This window comes from Excalfactoria chinensis, chromosome 1, assembly GCF_039878825.1.
Source record: "Excalfactoria chinensis isolate bCotChi1 chromosome 1, bCotChi1.hap2, whole genome shotgun sequence".
NCBI classification, from domain to species: Eukaryota; Metazoa; Chordata; class Aves; order Galliformes; family Phasianidae; genus Excalfactoria; species Excalfactoria chinensis.
Window position 1 is genome coordinate 69,765,014 of NC_092825.1, and position 20,896 is coordinate 69,785,909.

The 20,896-nt window shown below is 39.4% G+C and overlaps 1 protein-coding gene across 2 annotated transcripts in view; it reads left to right on the forward strand.

Moving 5' to 3' along the window:
- Positions 1–20,896, forward strand: part of CCDC91 (coiled-coil domain containing 91) — a 141,638-nt gene that overhangs the window by 34,787 nt on the left and 85,955 nt on the right. For both annotated transcript variants that reach the window (XM_072360390.1, XM_072360395.1), the window contains one exon: positions 200–304. In XM_072360390.1, the coding sequence (XP_072216491.1) occupies positions 200–304 (105 nt within the window). The remainder of the gene's footprint in view (positions 1–199; positions 305–20,896) is intronic.

Here is a 20,896-nt window from a genome sequence, read left to right on the forward strand (position 1 = left end):
AAGAAAGACTGTTTTCTTTTGTTTGAAAGACAAACTATTTAAAATGCAGAAATACTTGACTTTAAGTATTTTCTGATGTTATGATAGAAAATGTCATTGTCTTCAGAACTGAAGCTAGTTGGAATGATGACCTAAATCTGTATTTTCACAGTTCACAAACATTTTTAATTTCTCTTACTATATTTTGTAATCTTTACAGGAAATAGAATATTTACTGGAAAAGCACAGTGTTCAAGAAATGAATTTCTTGAAGGAGAAAAAAGAAAAAGCTCTTTCACATCAAGATCATTACAAGATACTCCAGGTAATTTCATTTCATTTCTTGCAGTATGCTTGTATTTTCAACAGTGTTTTGTGCGAAGTATGTTTATGTTGAACAAATCCTCTTACTATCTGCAGCCCTGCTCCAGAATTTGAAGAATTTTTAGGGTCTTCAAAGCAAAACCTGATTTTTACATTAGCAGGAATATGGGTTTAATAGTCTGCATCAGGTGTTTGTCCACTTCTCTATTGTTTTCAAGAGTGACAGATAAAAAGTCATAACCTTTAACTTGTTAGAAAAACTCATGTATCTTGTGCTCTGGATATGATCAAATCAAATTAGAGAACAAAAGTGAGTCATGCTTCTACATGCTGTGAGTTAAAATTAATTTCTTGAAGCTTGCACTGCTTGTAATGCCAATTACTTTTGTCTTTCTCCTTTGGCTTCTACAACACAAAGGACAATATCTGTGGCACATGCTGAGCAAGTTTGGCAGATACAGAGTACAGATGTCCATCTCACTGACATTTTCCTGGTAGAAACAACCACTTATTTGTTCTGTTGACTTGAAAAGCAGAGTGTAGTGATGATTCTGGGAAAGTTTTTGTGAGTTTTCAGGTTAAGACTTTTAAATGAAATTATTCTTGATTCCTGTGCTATGAATGTTCATAGACTTGGAGACCTGGAGTATTGCATCCAGTTCTGGGGCACCCAGCACAAGAAGGATATGCAGGGTTGGTCCAGAGAAGGGCCACGAAGGTGGTCAGAGGGCTGGAGTACCTATGGAAACAGGCTGAGAGAGCTGGGGCTCTTTGGCCTGGAGAAGGGTGTGGAAGAACCTTATATTGACCTTCCAGTACCTGAAGGGGACCTACAGAAAAACTAGGGATGAACTTTTTAGAAGGGCATGTAGCAATAGGATGAGGGGAAGTGGCTCTAAACTGGAAGAAGATAGTTTTAGACTACATATTAGGAAGAAATTCTTTACTGTGAGGGGACTGAGACACTGGAACAGGTTGCACACTGAGGCTTTGGATACTCCAACTCCAGAGGCATTCAAGGCCAGGCTAGATGGAGCTTTGAGCAACCTGGTCTAGAAGGAGGTGTCCCTGCCTAAAGCAGGGGAGTTGGAACTAGATCATCTTAAAGGACCCTTCCATCCCAAACCATTCTGTGATTCTATGACTTAATTTGTTGTATTGGAAGTTTTTATTCTAATATTTGATGGTAAAAAATTGTTGCAGATGATAGAAGATTACTAGTGTGTAATACATCTGAAAAAGCATTACTTCATGCTGTTTTATGCTTCCTAGTTAACTGACTGTTAATAACAAATGCCAGAAGTTTCAATATATTTTGTATTTGCAAACGCTGGTTTGGAGGTAGTAGAGCCAAACAGGTGGTCAGATCTTTAAAGCAGGTAATGTTTAGATAAGAATCATTGTTGCTATTTTGTTGTTGTGAATTTGTTGTATTTAGTTTTGAGAAGATTTCATTAGTCTGACATTGAAAACTTAGACCCTTATTTTTCTTGTGATTTCATAGGCATTATTGACTTTTCAGGTCTGGCTTGGAGTGATTTCATTGGACAATCACAGGGACTATTTTCCAGTATTAGTCTTGTCTAAAGTTTTCCCTACTGCCCTATCGATCATGTTGCTTTTTGTTTTTAAGATTTTCCAATTGTAGACTGCTTCTATACAGTGACAGAAGTATGTGGGTAGGACTTAAATGTAAGATTTAATGTTCTTAGAAAGGGTCTTAACTTCTTAGACACACATTTTTGCCCTCTCTCTTGCAAATAAATATAAAATACTAGGTTTTTCTGAGAAGCTTTGCCAGTTGCCTTGTCATTTCATGTTCCATAAAAATATGGGAAGCTCCTGGGACTTTATTTTTTCTAAGTAGATTTGTGTTTCTCAGACAATACAAAATACTAAGATGTAAATGCAGAGTTTTATAACTTTAAGATAAGTGGAAGAACCAGAATGCAGACTTAATCTTTTTTATTCAATAAGTTTTTTCCACTTAATTCTCTGAACTCTTCTTAGTTCTATAGATAATGCATGCTTGAAGCTCTGGAATCCATTAGTCACTTGATTATGTTTTTCTTCAATTGTAAGTATTCATTCAAAAAAGCCTATCCAATTGTAGTCATAGTTTAGAACTATCTTGCAGCTATCTGTACCGTATGAAAGCAGTTGAATAAGAAGATAGAATCATAGAATCCTTAGAGTTGGAAGGGACCTTTAAATACCATCTAGTCTAACTCCCCTGCGGAGAACAGTCACCACAGCTAGATCAGGTTGCCCAGGGCCTTATCCAGCAGGGCATCAACTACAATACTAGGCAACCTGTTCCAGTGCCACACCACCCTCACTGTAAAAGATGTTTTCCTTATATCTAACCTAAATCTGCCCTCTTTGAACTTGAAGCCATATCCCCTTGTTATGTCACCACAGACCCTGCTAAGGAGTCTGTCTACTTCTTTCCTGTGTTTTTCTGTATTTAAAGGAATACTGAAAGGCCGCTATCAGGTCTCCTTTCAGCCTTCTCTTCTTCAGGCTGAACAGCCTCAGCTTGCTCAGATTGTCCTCATAGGAGAGGTGTTCCATTCTATACATCATTTTAATGTGCTCTAAACGGTCCACGTCTCTCCTGAACTAAGGGCTTCACATCTGGATGTGGTACTCATGGTGAGGCCTCACTACTGCAGAGTAGAGGGGCAGGATCACCTTCCTTGCCCTGCTGGCCTCTCTTTTTTAGATGCAGGCCAGGATGTGAGGGCACATTGCTAGCTCATGTCTGGCTTCCCATCCTCCAGTACCCCCAAGTCTTTTTTGGCTGGGCTATAATCAATCCTTACATCCCTCAGTTTATATTGGTAGTGAGGGTTGCCTTGACCCAGGTACAAGACCTTGCACTTGGATTTGTTGAACCTTGTGAGGTTCACCTGAGGTTCACTCAGGTCCCTCTGAATGGCATCCCATCCCTCTGGTGTGTTGCCCACACCCCACAGTTTGGTGTATTATCAACAAACTTGCTGTCAATGTCATTGATGAAGATATTAGAAGAGTTTAGAATCCAGCACTGATCCCTAGAAGACACCACTCATCACTGATCTTCATCTAGACATTGAACCATTGACCCTGGAATTGATCCTGCAGCCAGTTCTTTGTCCATCAAACAGTCCACCGATCAAATCCATATCTGTCCAATTTGGAGAGAAGGATGTTGTGGGGTACCATGTCAAAGGCCTTACTGAAGTCCGGACAGTCCATCAGTGACACTTCCCTTGTCCACTGATTGAGTGACACCATCATAGAAGGCCACTAGGTTGGTTAAGTTGGATTTGCCCTTGGTGAAGCCATGCAGGTTCTCCTATATTGTGTCCCTGTCTTCCATGTCCCTTAGCATAGCTTCCAAGAGGATCTGTTTCACGATCATCCCTGCAACAGAGGTGAGACTGATAGGTTGGTAGTTCCAGGGGTCATCTTTTTTACCCTTCTTAAAAATGGTGTTACCTTTTTTTTCAGTCACCAAGGGCTTCAACTGATTGTCAGCTTTTAAAATGTCATAGAGAGTGACAAAGATATAAGCAGGTCTTATGGGAGATGAGTTTTTATTATTGCAGGTTTCTTTATAAAGACCTGGAAAACGTATATGCAAACATAAGTTTTTCTGGTAGATTCACAATGTATACTGAAAGCCTTCATAATACATTTCGAACCTGTCATTTGAACAAGAAAAGCAGAAAGGTTTATGCATGTAATATGCAGCAGTTCACTTGAGCTTTAATATGATATGATATGACTTCAGATTAAAAAAATCTCTCAGTTTTTATTATCCATGTTCTGTTTTCTGATGCAGATTATCTGTTTTCTCTTAATAGTCCTGTTAGTAGGTGACATTATCTAACTTACTTGGTTCAAGAAGAGAAAACAGTGCTTGAGTTCTAGCCTTCTTAGTGGGATCTTAATTATTTGGACAGATTGTTTAGCTGATAAGACTTACGATGTTTGGTCTAGTGGCAGACAACAGTTTTTGATGATTCACTAAAAAATGGATCACATTTTTCCTCTGCTATTTCTTTGATTTACCACACAGTTTTATTTGAGTACTGCATTGCTGTTGGAAAACTCTAGTTGTGGTTATACACATTTTTTCCCATCGTCAACAGTTTCTGGAAGTTAAGCAGACTTTTTTTCACAGCATAATGTACTTGATGTAGTGTGATCTTTCTTTTTGAAATAAACTTTTTTTCTGTTGGCAACTAACTTCTATTCTTCTAACTTAATATATCTATAGTTCTTTTTCGAACATACTGAAAATGTGTTTGTTTGGAATCCTTTGTTTCTGTTCCCTGCTTTTTGTTTAGGGAATATCTCTGCAATTTTTATTGCGACAGTGACTTCAGTTTAACAGTATTTCTACTGCCGCAAAAAGTCATGATTAAAAAATTAACTAGTTCAATACTACTATTTTATTTTGAGTGATGTTCTTGTTTGTAAAGAAGCAGATCAGGTAGACACCGTATTTAAGTAATATTTTAGAAAGTTAAGAAACCTTATGCTGAAGAATATGTTAATGAATTAGTGCATAATTATGCAAAGGTTGTGCATTAATTCTTAGCTGGAATTAAACTGCATGGTAATACAAGTACAATTATTACTCTTATTGGATGATGTTTCATCTGCTTATTTTTGAAGCCATTGATTTTTAGGGAATCTTTTCATTGAGTTTCTACTAAATCTGACATTCAAATTATAAAGCTCAACATTATGAGGAAAGAAATTGTAGGATCTTAGAATGGCTTAGATTGGAGGGTACCCTAAAGAACATTTAATGAAAGAGCTATTGGTGGCCATCTTGCCATACTGACCATGAAGTGGTTGAATTTAAAGTAAGTTTAAATTTCAGGCTATTCAGGGATGTTGTTAATAAGATCCCCTGGGAAACTTCTTTGGGAAGCATTGGGGTCCATCAGTGCTGGTCACTTTTTAAATTCTACCTTCTGTTCTTGAGAGCACAGAAACAGGCAATTCCAAAATGCTAGAAGTCAAAAAGGGAGGGCAGAAGGCCAGCTTGGCTGAACAGGGATCTTCTTTCAAAGCTTAGGTGGAAAAAGGAAGCATGTGGCCACTGGAAGCAAGGTCAGGTGACATGGGGGAGACTGCAGGGATTCTGTTCACAGAGAGAAGACTGGTAATTACAGGCCTGTCAGTATCACTTCAATGCCTTATAAAATTATGGAGAAAATTATGCTAGGAGTTATTGAAAAACACCTGAAGAAGAATGTTAGTCATTGGTCACAGCCAACATGGGTTCATGAGGGGAAGATCCTGTTTAATTAAGTTAATTTTGTTTTATGACAAGGTTACCCACCTAGTTGACCAAGGGAATCTAGTTGATGTTATCTCTTTGGATTTTAGTAAAACTTCCATTACTATTTCTCACAGTATCCTTCTAGACAAAAGCCATACGCCTTTGTCTAGCATACAGCTAGACAAAAATGCAATGTGCTGGGTGAGCAATTGGTTGATGGTTTAGGCCCAAAGATGCATAGTAAATGGTGTTACATCAGGTTGGCAGCTGGTCATTAGTGGGGTTCCCCACAACTCCGTTTCAGGGCTAGTTCTGTATAATCTTTTAATAAATGACTTGGATGTAGGACTGGAAGGTGTTTTAAATCAAATTTATTGACAATACTAAATTGGGAGGAGCTGTTGACTCTATCAAAGATGGAAAGGCCTTTCAGAGACACTTAGAGAAATTCGATAGCTGGGCAGTTACCAGCTGGATGAAATTTAACAACAACTTCCTGCCCTGCTGAAAGAGGTTTGGGGATCTTGATTGACAGTAAGTTCAACATGGGTAGACAGTGTGCCCAGGCATCAGGAAGACCAACTGTATCTTGAGGTGCATCAAGCATAGTATTGCCAGCCAGTCAAGGGAAGTAATTGTCCTATACTGTGCTGCACTGGTATGGCCTCACCTGGAGTACTGTATGCAGTTTCGGACACCACAGTACAAAAAGGACATAAAACTGTTGTCGAGCATCCAAAGGAGGCCTGCTAAGATCGTGAAGGATTTAGGAAGGAAGATGTGTGAGCATTAGATTAAGTCTCTTGGTTTGTTCAGCCTAGATAATAAGAGACTGATGGGAGACCTCACTGTGGCTATGGCTTCCTCATGAGGGGGAATAGAGGGGCATGTACTGATCCTCTACTCTCTGGTGACCAGTGATAGAACTTGAGGGAATGGCATGAAGCAGTGCAGATTCAAGTTGGATATTAGGAAAACGTTCTTTACTGAGAGGGTTGTCAGGCAATGTAGAAGGCTACCAAGGGAAATGATAATTGCATGGGGTTTGCCAGAGTTAAACAAGCATCTGGACAATGCTCTCAGACATATGGTCTCGTTTTTGGGTGGTCCTGTGTGGACAGGAGTTGGAATCGATAATCCTTATGGGTCCCTTCCAACTTGGAATACTCTGTGATTCTATGACAGTGTATAATGCTAAAAGCAAAAAAAAGCATAGCTGTAGCCTGTTTTGTGTTTAAGTTTCAATTCAATTTTAAATAACTCCACCTTAACTTCAGTTCATATTAGTGGAGGAGGATAGAAAATATGAGTTCAACTATACTCTGAGCTGTAATTAAACTGGACAGCTGAATTCTGAATATACAGATTCTTCTGTTACTGGGAAGTTAAGCTGTAAAACAGAGTTCCTCTTCTTGAGCTGGCTTTGTAGGATTAGGGATGACTGGCATACCTAGATCGTGTACACATGGAAAATACCATACCATTTTGCTGTCTTTCCTATTTCTATTTCTGTACTATTAAACATAAATGTTTCTGTGCTTGTACACCAGCTGTGTTGAGCCATTAGAATTAATTTAGGGAATTCTAATATAGCTACCTTTGATTTTAGATGGAAATTGAATATCTAATTTATATTACATTCTTCATAAATATCCCAAATTTGAAAATGTTAATATTTTTGTACATATGTCACTCTGAAAGTAATGCCTCCACTTTATTTCCATGGAAACTACAACAGATACAAGAGCACAATAACACCAAGTGATAGAGCAAATTCTCAGCTACAAAACAGGGATTTTCAACATAGTTACCACCACTATTGTTGGCATTTTCACCAGTGATGAACAAGAGCCTGTAGGTCACACTTCTAAAAATCTACACTTGTGGAGGTGACCTACTGTTGCCGTCACCACTGTTGAAACGTGCCATCCTCTGCCTTGCTGTGCTCACATCTACTGTTTGTCTCCATAAACATTCAGCAAGCATCAGTAAATGTCAGTAGGTGTAGTTCTCTCTGCTTGAAGGAATTCAGTGATGCATCTTTCCTTCATAGACACTTCCATGTCAGGTGCCATTTTGTCAGTCTGTCTGTCTGCTGCCACGTGTTGCATGGCAACAGAGTGTAACAGAATATTGTTGGAAAGGTTCAGCCTTTACTGCTACACACTACCAACATCCACCTCTGATGTCATGGGCCAACATAATAAAGTGGGAGGCATTACTTTCAGAGCAGCCCTCAGTAAGTTTACAGATGTCACCAAGCTAGGAAGAAGTGTTGATCTGCTGGAGGGTAGGAAGGCCCTTCAGAGGGATCTGGACAGGTTGAATCCATGGGCTGAGGCCAATTGTATGAGGCTTGACAAGTCCAAGTGCCTTATCCAGCACTTTGGTCATAACAGCATTATGTTCTGCTTGAGGCAGAGTGGCTGGAAAACTGTAAGTTGAAAAAGGATCTGGGGGTGTTAGCTGACAGCCAGTGGAATGGGAGCCAGCAGTATGCCAAGGTAGCCAAAAAGGCTGATGGCATCCTGGCTCATGTCAGAGATAGGGTAGTCAGCAGGACCATCTTGAGCCCTGGTGAGGCTGTACCAAAAGTACTGCATTTGATTTTGGGTCTCTCAATATAGAAAAGATGTTGAGGCCTTGGAGTATGTCCCAGGAAGGGCAACAAAGCTGATGAAAGGTCTGGAGTACTCTCTGCAACTTCTGGAAAGGAGGTTGAAGTGAGATGGGAGTTGGATTCTTCTACTAGTTAAGTGTTGATAGGATGAGAGGTAATGGCTCTAAGTTGCGCCACGGGATGTTCAGGTTTGAGGGTAGGAAAAAAAAATTCTTATAGTGGTGAGGTATTGGAACGAGCTCCTCAGGGAGGTGGTGGAGTCACCGACCCTAGAATTGTTCAAGAAACATGTAGATGTGGTACTTAGGCGCATGGTTTACTGGGCATGGTGGTAATGGGTTGAAGGTTGGACTGGATCATGGGTGTCCAACCTTTTGGTTTTCCTGGGCTGCACTGAGTGAAGATAAATAGTCCTGAGCCACATATAATTTATAGATCATAGAATTGCTCAGGTTGGAAAAGACCTTCATGATCATCAAGTCTATATAATACTTTTAATGTATGTAAAAAAATGAAACTTATTTTTTTAGTCAAAACATAAAAGAGAACAACAAAAAACATCAAACTGGTGGTTTTTTTAACATTATTTTTTGTGAAACTAATGCATTAGTTTGATTTCATGGAAATTATTGCAGTTCTTTAGGTGCTCATCAGAGATTTTCAATGACATTTTTCTCTTCCTGTCCTTCTCCATGAAAAACAGTTGTTCACAAGCATACATACTGCCAAAAAGTGATGATATTGTGAAGTGAGGGGTGTTTTTCTCTGATCAGATAGGTCTCATGAGAGCTTTCTAGAGAGACATGATCAGATCTTCCTTTGAGTTGAATATCTGATTTCAGTTCTGTATGTTCTATTTAAAAAATCACAAGTAATTTATTTATGTTGACTGAAAATGGAGTTGGAAATATGCAAAAAAAAAAAAAAAAAAAAAAAAAAGATGACTTTTCTTCAGCAATCTTTAAATCTGCTCTGAAATTCCTTTGTCAAAATGGAAAGCAAGGCTGCATATTGTTCACTGTTCAAAGGAATGTGTATAGCCAATGTATCAAAATGCATGTAATTATTTGCCTTTTTTTGGCTTTTTGCACTGGATGGGCAGGTTGATGCCTCATTTGCCATCCACCATGAACCCTGTGTCCTTTTCATCAGGGTAGTGCTTTATCCCCCAAGTTGTATTGATAGCAGGGGTTGCCATGTTCCAGGTGCAAGACCTTGCACTTAACTTTGTTTGCTCAAGTCGATTTACATCTGTCTGGATGGCATCCTGCCCCTCCAGCATGTCAACTATACAACACAGTTTGGTGTCATCCGCAAACTTACAGAGGGTGCACTCGATCCCAGTGTTGACACCATTCATGAAGATGTTAGAGAGCAGTGATCCCAGTACTGACCCCTGAGGGACACCACTCATCACTGGTTTTCATCCAGACATTTGATGGCTGTGTGTAGAGCAGTCACTAGTGAAGACTGAGAAGAAAAAAAATGTTGAGTACCTCAGCCTTCTGGTTGTCTGTTGTTACTAGTCTGCCTGTATTGCTTACTGTGAGGATTACGCCCTCCTGACTTTCCTTTTCCAAAAGGATATATCTATGAACCCTTTTTTATCCTTCCTTGCATCCCTTGTCAAATCCAGTTCCAGATGGTCTTGGCCTTCCTAACCTCATTCCTGCACAGCTTGGCAATGTTCCTGTACTCCTCCCAGGTTACCTGTCCCTGCTATCATTACTTGTGCATTTTCTTCTTGTCCTCTGATTTGACCAGTAGGTCCCATTTCCTTCATGTTGGTCTCTTGCCTTCCTTTCCTTCCTACACCTGCAGATGGAGAGCTTTCTAAGGAAAGCTTCCCTAAAGATCTGCCAGCTCTGCTTCACTCCTTTGTTTCTGAGGACAGATTTCCAGCAGGTTTTGTTGACCAGCCTTTCTGAAAAGTTGGAATTTGGCTTTCGTAGAAGTAAGCCTCCTGATTTTATTCTTTATATGTCCAATATTCCTCAAGAGCATCATCAGTACAGTCCTGGCAGTCTACAATCCTGATGTCACCAATCAGTTCACATGCATTGGTGAGCAGCAGGTCCAACATTGCATACCCCCGGCAGGACTGACTATTACCTGACTCAGGAAGTTATCCTTAATGCATTCCAGGAGCCTCCTGGGTTGCTCACAGCTCATTGTGCTACTTTTCCAGATGATGTCAGGCTGGTTAAAGTTCCCCAGAAGGACAAGAGCCTGCAAAGACCTCTTGCAGATGGAGGAAGAAGGCTTAATTACCAGTCACTGCTTGATCAAGTGGCCTGTAACATAGTAGACCCCAACCACAGAGCTCCATTTGTTGCCTGTCTCTAACTTTCCCCCATATACTTTCAACTTGCTCTTGGCCATTCTTCACAGCTCTTCACACATTCCTTCTCTGATGTAGAGGGTAATGCCTTCTCGCCTCTTTCCTTGCGTCTCCCTCCTGAGCTATCTGTAGCTGTCAATAGTCACATGGGAATCATCCTACAAGGGTTCAGTGACAGCAACTATGCCACAGTTTTCCAGTAGCATGATGGCTTCTAACTCCTCCTCCTCCTGTTTGCTTCCCAAAATGTGTGCAATTAACTTAAAAGCACTTCAGCAGGGCAGGTTGTCTTGTTAATTTCTCTGAGGATAACTCCTTAATTCCTTTGAAGTGTTTACTTTTAGTTTACCTGTTGCCTTCATCATCATAAGATGCAGCAGGTTGCTCCTTGTTCCCTTAACCTAACTATGCTATCCCACACATTGTTGGCAGGCTTGCTATCATCCTTCTTCCTCTTCAAACGTACATTAAACTCCTGTTAATTAGCCTAGACAGATGCTGGGTCAGATTTTTTTTCCCCCTTTTGACCCAAGAGGGCCCCAAAAGCAGATATCAGGCCAGGTCTGTCCCATGGTTGAAAAAGCCAAAATTCCTTCAATGGCACCAGCCTCTTAGCCACATTTTTATGAGATAGGTTTTCTTGGTCCTCTCAGTACCCCTTGCCTCCACTGAAGGAATAGAGGAGAACAACACCTGTATTCCTGCACTGTCCATTAATTGCCCCAGACTGCTGAAGTCTCTTCTGATAGCCCTCAGGCTTCTCTCGGTAACTATCACTGCCAGTCTGAACTATCAGTAAAGGGTAATAATCAGAGGGGCAAACCAGACTAGGGAATCTCTTAGTAATGTCCCTTACTCAGGCCACGGAAAGGCAGTACACTTCCCTTTGGGTAGAGTCTGGTTGACATATGGAGATCTCCATTCCTCTCAGGAGTCACCCATGACAATTATCCTTCTTTCCTTTTTGGTGCAGGCAGTCTTGAGGCATGGAATCAACCTTGTTGCCCTAGACAGCCTCCTTGGTTGACCTTCTACCACACCCCTGTTTACCTTTCCCTTCAGTTTTAAAGCCTTAAACTTGTTTCATATGGACACCTGGAAAGAGGGTGGGTAGTGGGGGGTGTTTCTTGAAATGTTGAGTGGGGACCTGTTTCCATTCCTCTCCATCTCTTAAGTCTTCTCCCCATTCCTGACAGCAACAGGGCAGGAAGTCCACCATTGCTTGGTGTATATCATGCAGTTGAGGTGATACCTACCTTTCTCATAACTATGACATTGAGTTGCTCCACCAGTCTATTTTCTGCTTACACTTTCTGATAGTCCTTAATCTCCTCCTCTTTAACCTCTGCCACAAGGCTGAGCAGATCATCCACCTGCTCACACCTCACACAGGTGGTATCTCTACCATCCTCCAGTGTCAGCAGCAGGCTCAGGCACTCCCTGCAGCCAGAGACCTTAACAGATGCATTTCTGGACAGGCACTTGGTCTGGGTAGATGCTTTCTTTTGCACAAGGGCTTTTTGCCTAATGGAAACCATGATTAGATTTGTTGTGTGGGAAGCAGCCAATGGGTGAGCCAGACCTCCAGCTGGAGAGAGGTGCTCACCCTGCCTGCACAGACTGCTGCACCATGCTTTCAGTGACATACCACATTCTGTTCACAGTGCTCCTGTAGAAGGCACTGCTTCTGTCTCCACCCAGCCATGTCAGAGCCATTGCCATGTGGAAGGCAAGGGAAGCAGCAGCTGCTTGCTGAGAGGAATTGTTTCGTTGTGCAGGCAATTCCTTGCATCAGTGTGGAATGTGACTCCACCAGAGCTGTCCATTTGTGGAGAACTTAGTCAAACTTGGTAAATGCTTTTAACAGCATTTCTGCTTTTCATGCCTACATGCTTGTGAGAAATTAAGATACATAACAAACTTTAGAATAATAGTTTGGAAACAACTTTGAAGAACTGTCCCTTCCTTTCCCTTTAATTGCTAAATCATATTTGCTGCATAGCTTTTCAGTAAGCTCAGAAGAGTCAGAGAGTGCATCTTAATATATTTCAATCTAAAATTCATACATTGGAACATTGGAGGTCATGTACTATGTAACTAGCAAGTCAAGTTTGTATAATACTTCTTACTTCCATGTAGCAGTTGCAATTTTCTTTTAAACTATAATGATATTTATTTATTTATTTATAGTGACTTATGATAAATTATTCAGATTGAACATGCAAGAAATTCCTTACTAAAATACAATGATATTAGGTGCTTCCAGGGAGACTGGGCTCTGCTTTCTTCCTTCTTCTTTTTCAATATATATTTTGTAATCTTCTATATTGTTATCATTTACTGACTATGACTATGCTGACTGAGGAAAATTATTTAGACCTATATGGGGTTTGTTCAAAAATGCAGTGAACATCTCACATACAGGAAAAGAGGAGAATATGGTGGCTGTCCTGTAAAAAATGACTACAAGAGAATTCTGAATGTATTTCATGAAAATATGCAAAAGAACAGTCTAGTCACACTGCCCCCCTCATATCAAAGTACTCTGTCTTTACTTGCATATTCTTTTCAGAGCAGAATGTTTATTAAACAAAAATAGCAGCTCTTTTAGATGTTATAATTCCTATGATGGTATTTCAAAAACCGTCAACACATTCCTATTCTGTCACCACCAGTTACATTATCTTGACACATTCCAATCACTGACATAGCTGATTAATGTTCCATTGCACAATAGATACTCAGTAGTATTTTTAAGGGAAGAAACAATTTTAAATCTGATTTTTATATACACAAATATATTTAATATCTGCTGTTCAGGTTTTTTAGTACGGCCTCAAATCTTTTATGTAGCTTTACATATGCTTAATTATTTTGCATACATCCAGAATACTTTTAAAATTATTTCCTTACACTTTTTGAAACACTTCTAGCCAAGAGCCTTACCGTAAGCAATGTCTGTGCCCCTTTGAGAAAGGGAGCTGCTCAGAACAAAAACTTGTCTTAATCATGATTTTTCTCATCTGTATTAGCCATTTTGTGGGAGGTCTAATAGTGTGCAAAATACTCAGAGGTTTCAAACACAGTTGTAATATGATAAAGCCTTAAATAAAATTCAGTCCCAGTGCTGCAGCCTTTAAAAGTCTATTTACATTTTGTTTCATCTTCATACAGTGAGTAAATCATGAACTTGTTTCTGCTTCCAGCTGGCTTGTACAAAGGAACTAAGGGATTATTGAATTCACAGGGACAACACATGTACGGTCTTAGTTTGTATAATTAGAGGAAGTGATATTTGCGTCTAACTTAGAATCTCTATGCTTCTCCTTGTCATTTTTTAGTAGCAGGAGGACTCTTACTGATACTCTTGTCCATTTTGTCCTCTTGATTTCACTTGGAAATAGCGTAATTTCTTTTCTTTTTCCTTTTTTTTTTTTTTTTTTTTTAAATTTTTTTTTAATTTTTACTTTACTTTTCTGAAAGTGCATTAGATTAAGGAGAGCTGTGGAGATGGTTACTGTTTTCCAAATGAAGAATTTCACAGATAAAGCATGGTTTTGTTATGGTTACAGGAAAGATGAGCGTGAGATGGAAGAGTATAACATAGAAGAAATATAATGTCAAAGTGATGAGTGAGTGAGTGCCAGACCTAAGTTATGTATGTGCAAGTCATTGAGGGAAGCATATTTCTCAGTACAAGAGAGTGGGAGAAGAAAAGAAAAATGAGATTTTGTTCATGTTAATTCTGTTTATGTCACTTTGCCTGTTCTTTGATGGTGCAGGAGGAAAATTGGTTGGCAGGTTTTGTTCAGATCTTTCTTTAAGAAAGTTTTTCTGTAAAGGAACCTGACACTTGCCCCTATTGAAACTCATACAGTTTCCTTTGACTTATTGATTTTGTCTATCCAGGTACCACTTTAGTGCCTTTCTAGCCTCTGGCAGATCAGCTCCCAATTTCATGTTGTCTGCAAACTTACTGAGGCTGCATTCAATCCCCTCATCAAGATCATTGATAAAGATGTGTGGCCCCAGTACTAAGCATAAGATGGTTTGGACCATATAGTTTAATCATATGTCATTATTAAAATGTCACAGGTCTATATGTGTTTTTAAAAAGCTAACACTGTAATAGCTTTTGCCTATCTGTGAGTAACCTAGTGCAGTACTGATATTTGCTGTCTTTTTCAGAGTGTATGATATATTTGATATACCTGACATGTTCTGGTTTAATTAAAGATATCGTCTCTTAATAGGAAAAAGATTAAAATCAAGCGCTATTTCCCCCTCTTCCTTGGGGGAGTGGAGAAATTCTCTTGAGTAAGGAAGTTTACTTAATTATGTTATTGTTTCACAGAAAGTATAATAGAGGATTCTCTTTTTTTTTCTTTTTTTATCTTTGACTTGTGTCTATTAGGTCACAACAAAAAAAAAAAAAAAAAAAAAAAAAAAGCATATTTTACAGTTTTCACATAGGAATGCTCTTCAGCTGTCTAGGTTTATATATTAGGCTCCAAAGAATGATTATTTATCTTTCCAAATACTTGAACTTCATTGATGACAAAGGAACTAGAGGTAGCCCTAGTCTTTACTAACTAGGCTAAGTTTCATTTATGTATTATTGTGATTTTAGCTGCTCACTGTTGGGCAGTGGTAAAAGAAATAACTGAATAACCAGACTTCCACTCATCAAGCAGCATGAGAGTTGAATCAGTTTTCAAGGAGGCATGCTGAATGGCCATATGCAAGTACATGCAACCGAAGAAACAAGTAAGAGGAGCTGTGTACAGTGGTTATATTAATATTTAAATAGCTGAGATGTTTTGGGATTCTCTGTGTGGCTAGATCTATCCTATGGATAATGGATATTAGGTCATTAGAAAGGTAGTCTAGAAGAGGAGGTGAGATTGTTTTTTATAAGAATTAGCAGTTCAGAGTATTTGAGAGGACGGCCCACTGAATTTGGGAGAGCAGAATTTGACATAGGTGATTTCACTTTGCCACTCTGGGAAGATCTCTATCAAGACTCAAGAAAGTTTGATTATTGGAGGAAGATGAAAAGGATGGTTTACAGATTTACTAGATTACCTGCCTTTTGGACCCTGGGAAATCCATGGAACAAATGCCATTGGCAGCCATTTGGGGCACGTGAAGAAAGTGCCTGGGAATAGCCAGTATAGATTTATTAAAAGATATTTGTGCATGATCAACCTGGATTGCCTTCTGTGATGAGCCGACTGGATTGTGGATGAGGGGAATGCAGTGAATGCTTTATGCTGACCTCAGCATGAAAAGGGAGGGCTTAGAGGAAGTCTTCTGACAGATTGTAGAGTCATAGTGTGGCTTGGATTGGAAGGGACCTTAAAGCTGTCTATTTCTAACCCCCCTGGGGTTTGCCACAGATGTCCAACAGCGATGATGTCAGAAAGATGGAGCAAGGCAGGTTCTACTAAGGCACACAGCAGAAGGGTGAGTGATAATGTTTGTAAATGGAAATATAGTAAGTTAGAACTTGGTATGAGGAAAAAAAAAATGTGATGAAGGTAAGCATTAGAATATTTTAACCAGTGATGTTGTAGAACTTCAATCCTTGGAGATTTTCGAAGTCTAACTGAACAAAATGGTTTGCAGTCAGTGTTTATCCTGCTTTCAGTAGGAAGATCAACTTGACCTCAGGAGATCCTTTCCAACCGGAATGATTGTGTGATGTTGTGATTTAATACTTTGATCATAAACCAAGAAAAATAAATGTCTATTCCTATTCAGGAAGGTCATAACTGAAATCCAGGGGATACTCCCCGAGCTAAATTATTTGGAATATTTTACTCTAGTCTGACCTAGCTCATTGCCAGAAAACAGACATTAGTAATTATGGGCAGGGCCAGGAATGTCTGAACCAAAAATCTGATTAATGCAGTATTTGAAATTTTATACTAATCAGAATATCAGTTACTGTAACTTAAATTTCAGTTGCATAAAATGTAACACTTTTGGTCTTTGGAAATGTTTGTCTTGTTACAATAGGAACACATACTATGCAATGTATTTATGTTCTATGTGATTTTGCAGTAAATGAAACACAGTAATTCGGAATGTAGAAATGCAAGAGTAGTTCAGTGAGTAACACAACAGAAAACAAGAAGGACTTATTGCAGAATCTGTGAATCTGTATCCTGGGGTTCTTTTTCGGGATCATAAGAGATGCTTCCTTCTACATGGGATTTTACTGAGGTAACAAACTCTTTTCCTTGGTTTCAGAAGAAGTATTCTTTCTGTACTATAAATTAAAATAGATTAGTTCTGCTTTTTCAGTTTACTTCTTGTTGTCTCTTGTGAAGGTGTAACTGGTATATTGTGTCTTTTTTCCTACACAGCCATTAAGAGGGATGTAGAGAAGCTGGATCACTGGGCTGAGGTGAATGGGATAAGGTTCAACATGGCCAAGTGCCGGGTCATGCACTTTGGCCACAATAACCCCATGCAGCGCTATAGGCTTGGGGCTGAGTGGCTGGATGACTGTGAAGAGGAAAGGGACCTGGAGGTGTTGGTTGATGCTCGGCTGAACATGAGCTGACAGTGTGCCCAGGTGGCCAAGAAGGCCAATGCCATCCTGGTCTACATTAGAAATAGCGTGGCTAGCAAGAGCAGAGAGATAATCATCCCTCTGTACTCAGCTCAGGTGAGGCCACACCTCAAGTACTGTGTTCAGTTTTGGGCCCCTCACTTCAGAAGAACCATTGAGGTCCTGGAACATGTCTAGAGAAGGGCAACGAAAATGGTGAGGAGTCTGGAGTACAAGTTTTATGAGGAGCAGCTGAGGGAGCTGGGATTATTTTCTTGTCACCTTTCTAATGGAACAAATACAACAGCTTGATGAAAAGTTCTTAGTTAATCTGCAAGTTCTGTTAATTTGTTTGACTTGCCCATCAATCTTATTTTCCATTAGCTGTCCTCAGATTTTTAAATACAAATTCTGTTTTTGAGGATACTAGAGAATTGGTATAGTTCAATATCAAATCTCTGATGCCTTTTCTTCTTCACAAAAAGACCGGAGGAGATAATTTGCATGTTTTTTTCTACATATATTACTTGAGATCTCTAGAAGCAACTCTGTGTATATATACTGTTGTCTTCTAACTTTCATGTTAGAAATTGGTCTTCATTCAGTGTTGTCTTCAGTTCATTGTTTTGAATTATAGTATTTGCCTGGGCAATTAATACATTTGATTAGACAGTATTATTCTTACTGAAATAAATTCTGTAAAGAGGTCAGGGATTAGCAGTTTAACTCAATTTTTATGTCATTTAGATCTGTAGTGTTCAAAAGATTATTTTTTTCCCCTATATTTGAGTTACAGAAAAAATGTTGGTATATTAACAGAATCATTATGACACTAAATATTAGTTGTTATTTTCAAAATTGATGCTTTGTAAGAAAAATAAAAAGTTGATAACTTTTGTAGAAAAGGAAAATACATAATTAAATAATTGAGTCTACTATGACAATTCTTAATGATTTAATAGCATACAGAAAAATGGTGTGTGGAAGATGGAAAAACACCTTACAATTTATTTGCATGTAGGGGCCTACAGTTTGCTATTTTAAATTACTACAGAAGTTAGAAGGAAAGAGAGACTTATCACTTTCAAAGATATTGACTTGGACTTGTAAATAGCTCTGGAGATACATAGTCTTACAGGAGTTAAGCAGTCAGCATGAACTCAGAAAACTGGCTTGCACGTAGAATCATTAGAATTGGAAAAACCATTAGGGTAATCTAGTACAACGATGAACCCCTCACCACTATGCCCACTAAATCATGTCACTCAGTGCAACATCTACATGTTTCTTGAAAATCTCCAAGGATGGGGACTCCACTGCTTCCATGGGCAGTCTGTTCCAAAGCATTACTATTATATCTGAGGAGAAATTTTTTGTAATAACCTGAACCTCCTCCAGAGCAGCTTGAGGCCATTCCCTCTCATCCTATTGCTAATTACCTGGTAGAAGAGACTGACCCCCAACCTCACTATAATCTCCTTTCAGGTAGCTTTAGTGAGCAGTAAGGTCTCTAAGCCTCTTCTGTAGATTAAACAGTCCCTCAGCTTCCCCTCATAACTTGTGCTCCAGATCCTTCACCAGGCTGTCCTTCCTGGGGCGTTCTCCAAAGCCTCATTTTCTTTTGTAGTGAGAGGCCCCAAACTTAACACAGCACTCAAGGTGCTGCCTCACCAAAGCTGAGTGCAGAGGGACGACCACCTCCTTAGCCCTGCTGACTGCCCTATTTCTGATACAAGCGAGGATGCCATTGACCTTTTTTGCCACCTTGGCATACTGCTGGCTCCCATTCAGCTGGCTGCCAGCTAACACCCCCAGATCCTTTTTCAACTCACAGTTTTCCAGCCACTCTGCCTCAAGCTGTAGCAATGCCGAAGGTTATGTCCAAAATGCCAGATGTGGCACTTGATCTTGTCAAGCCTCATACAATTGGCCTCAGTCCATGGATCCAACCTGTCCAGATCTCTCTGCAGGGCCATCCTACCCTTCAGTGGATCCTCCCAACTTGCTGTCATCAGTAAACTTACTGAGGGTGCACTCAATCCCCTCCTCCAGATCATCAATAAGAGTGTTAAAGAGGACTGGCCCCAGTACTCCTCTCTGAGGAACACTCTTAGAGACCAGTTGCCAGGCCAATCTCTGGGCCTGGCTGTCCAGCACTTTATTACCCAGCAAAGTGTGCCCCTGTTCAAATCATGTGCTCCGGGAGAATGCTGTGGGATACAGTGTCAAATGTTTTACTAAATTCTAGGCGGACTATGTCCTTGGTCTTTCCCTCATCCACTATGTGGGCCACCCGGTCATAGAAGGACATTGGTGTACTTCTGATAAATAATTCTCTCTTCAAGCTGTCATAGACATTGTCTGATACATCTGAATGAAGCAAAGCTAATTTCTTACTATTAGTTCTTTCCTGTTAATTTCCTTTACTTTAGGGAGTATTTAAAGAAGGTCAGTACTCTTAAAATGTGTTAAATGGGACCTTCACATTCATGTAGATATCTTGGTGTTGCTGCTTTATCTTCTTTTGTCACTTCCCATTTGACATGTGACTTTGGACGAGTTTCAAATTCTGGAAAACTTGAGAAAGTTTTGAAGACTTGAGAACTTGAGAAACTTGAGAAAGTAAGAAGACACACTCAATTTTTTCACTTTGCAGTACTATTGAGGGACACTGTTTATGATGGGAGTAGCCATAAAGGTGACCTGGCCCTGGAACCACAATCAGCAGGAATTATCTACTAAAACACTGGCAAGAGAAAACACCTTCCAGGCTAGGGCTACTAGGTTGGGAACTTACCTGTGAACTGGGAGCATTCTTGAAGGGTACAGATGGCCTCCTGAAATTGCTGTCAGAAAGGGTAGCACCAAGGAACTTTTATAACAACATCTGAAAAGCATGAAGTAGTCTGGGACAAGTAAAATTTTGTTGGAGGATCGTAAACCTCTTCCAGGGACTGTCTCAGGTGAAACAAGTCAGCAGCATCTCTTGTCCACTCTTGTCCAATGTAGGCATTGTCCTACACTCTCTTTCATTTCTCTGATGTAAAAAGTATTCTTTTTCTTTCCAAACTTGTCCTTTTTTCTCTGAGAATTCTCCGTATTGCAAACTTTCCTGCAAGATTTCCTAGACAAAAGGAGCCTTTGTTGTGGAGGCAAACTCTGTGATGCTGGTGGCCTTCAAAATGCAACTTTGTTATGTGTTTGGTATGACTCCTGAGCCCATTTTCAGGCATCAGTTTCCTCTGAGATGGTTTTTCATATTTAGACTATTTTGAGGTCAGTTTTCTTAGTTAGGCCCCTTTGAAGTTGTTTTAGTCATTGCACACTTGCACCTTCCCCCCCCCCCACCTATCTGGGATTAGTTGATGCAGTTGGTTCCAGTAGTTCTATTACATTTATATTTATTATTCATATCTGAATAATCTGTCATAAGTAGTTTTGACAAATATAATCTGTCACAAGTGTACATGTTATAATACCAGTAACTTTATAATAAAGTACATGATAACTTGATTAATTTGTCATACTTACCTATATTTGCTGTTTTTTATTATAATTAATCATAACTAATTCCCTTTTTAAATCTGTTTGCTGTGACTATTATTTAGTTCTAGTCCCTCAATATCTACTACATACAAAATTTGCTACAAAATCTACTACATACTACAAATTTGCTTCCTGATAATATCTGTAATAGCTTATTTTTGATGTAAATATTTCCCTTTTAATCATAGTATATTTGCTAGAGGTTTGTGGTAATCCATTATAAATAAAAGATAAATTACAGAA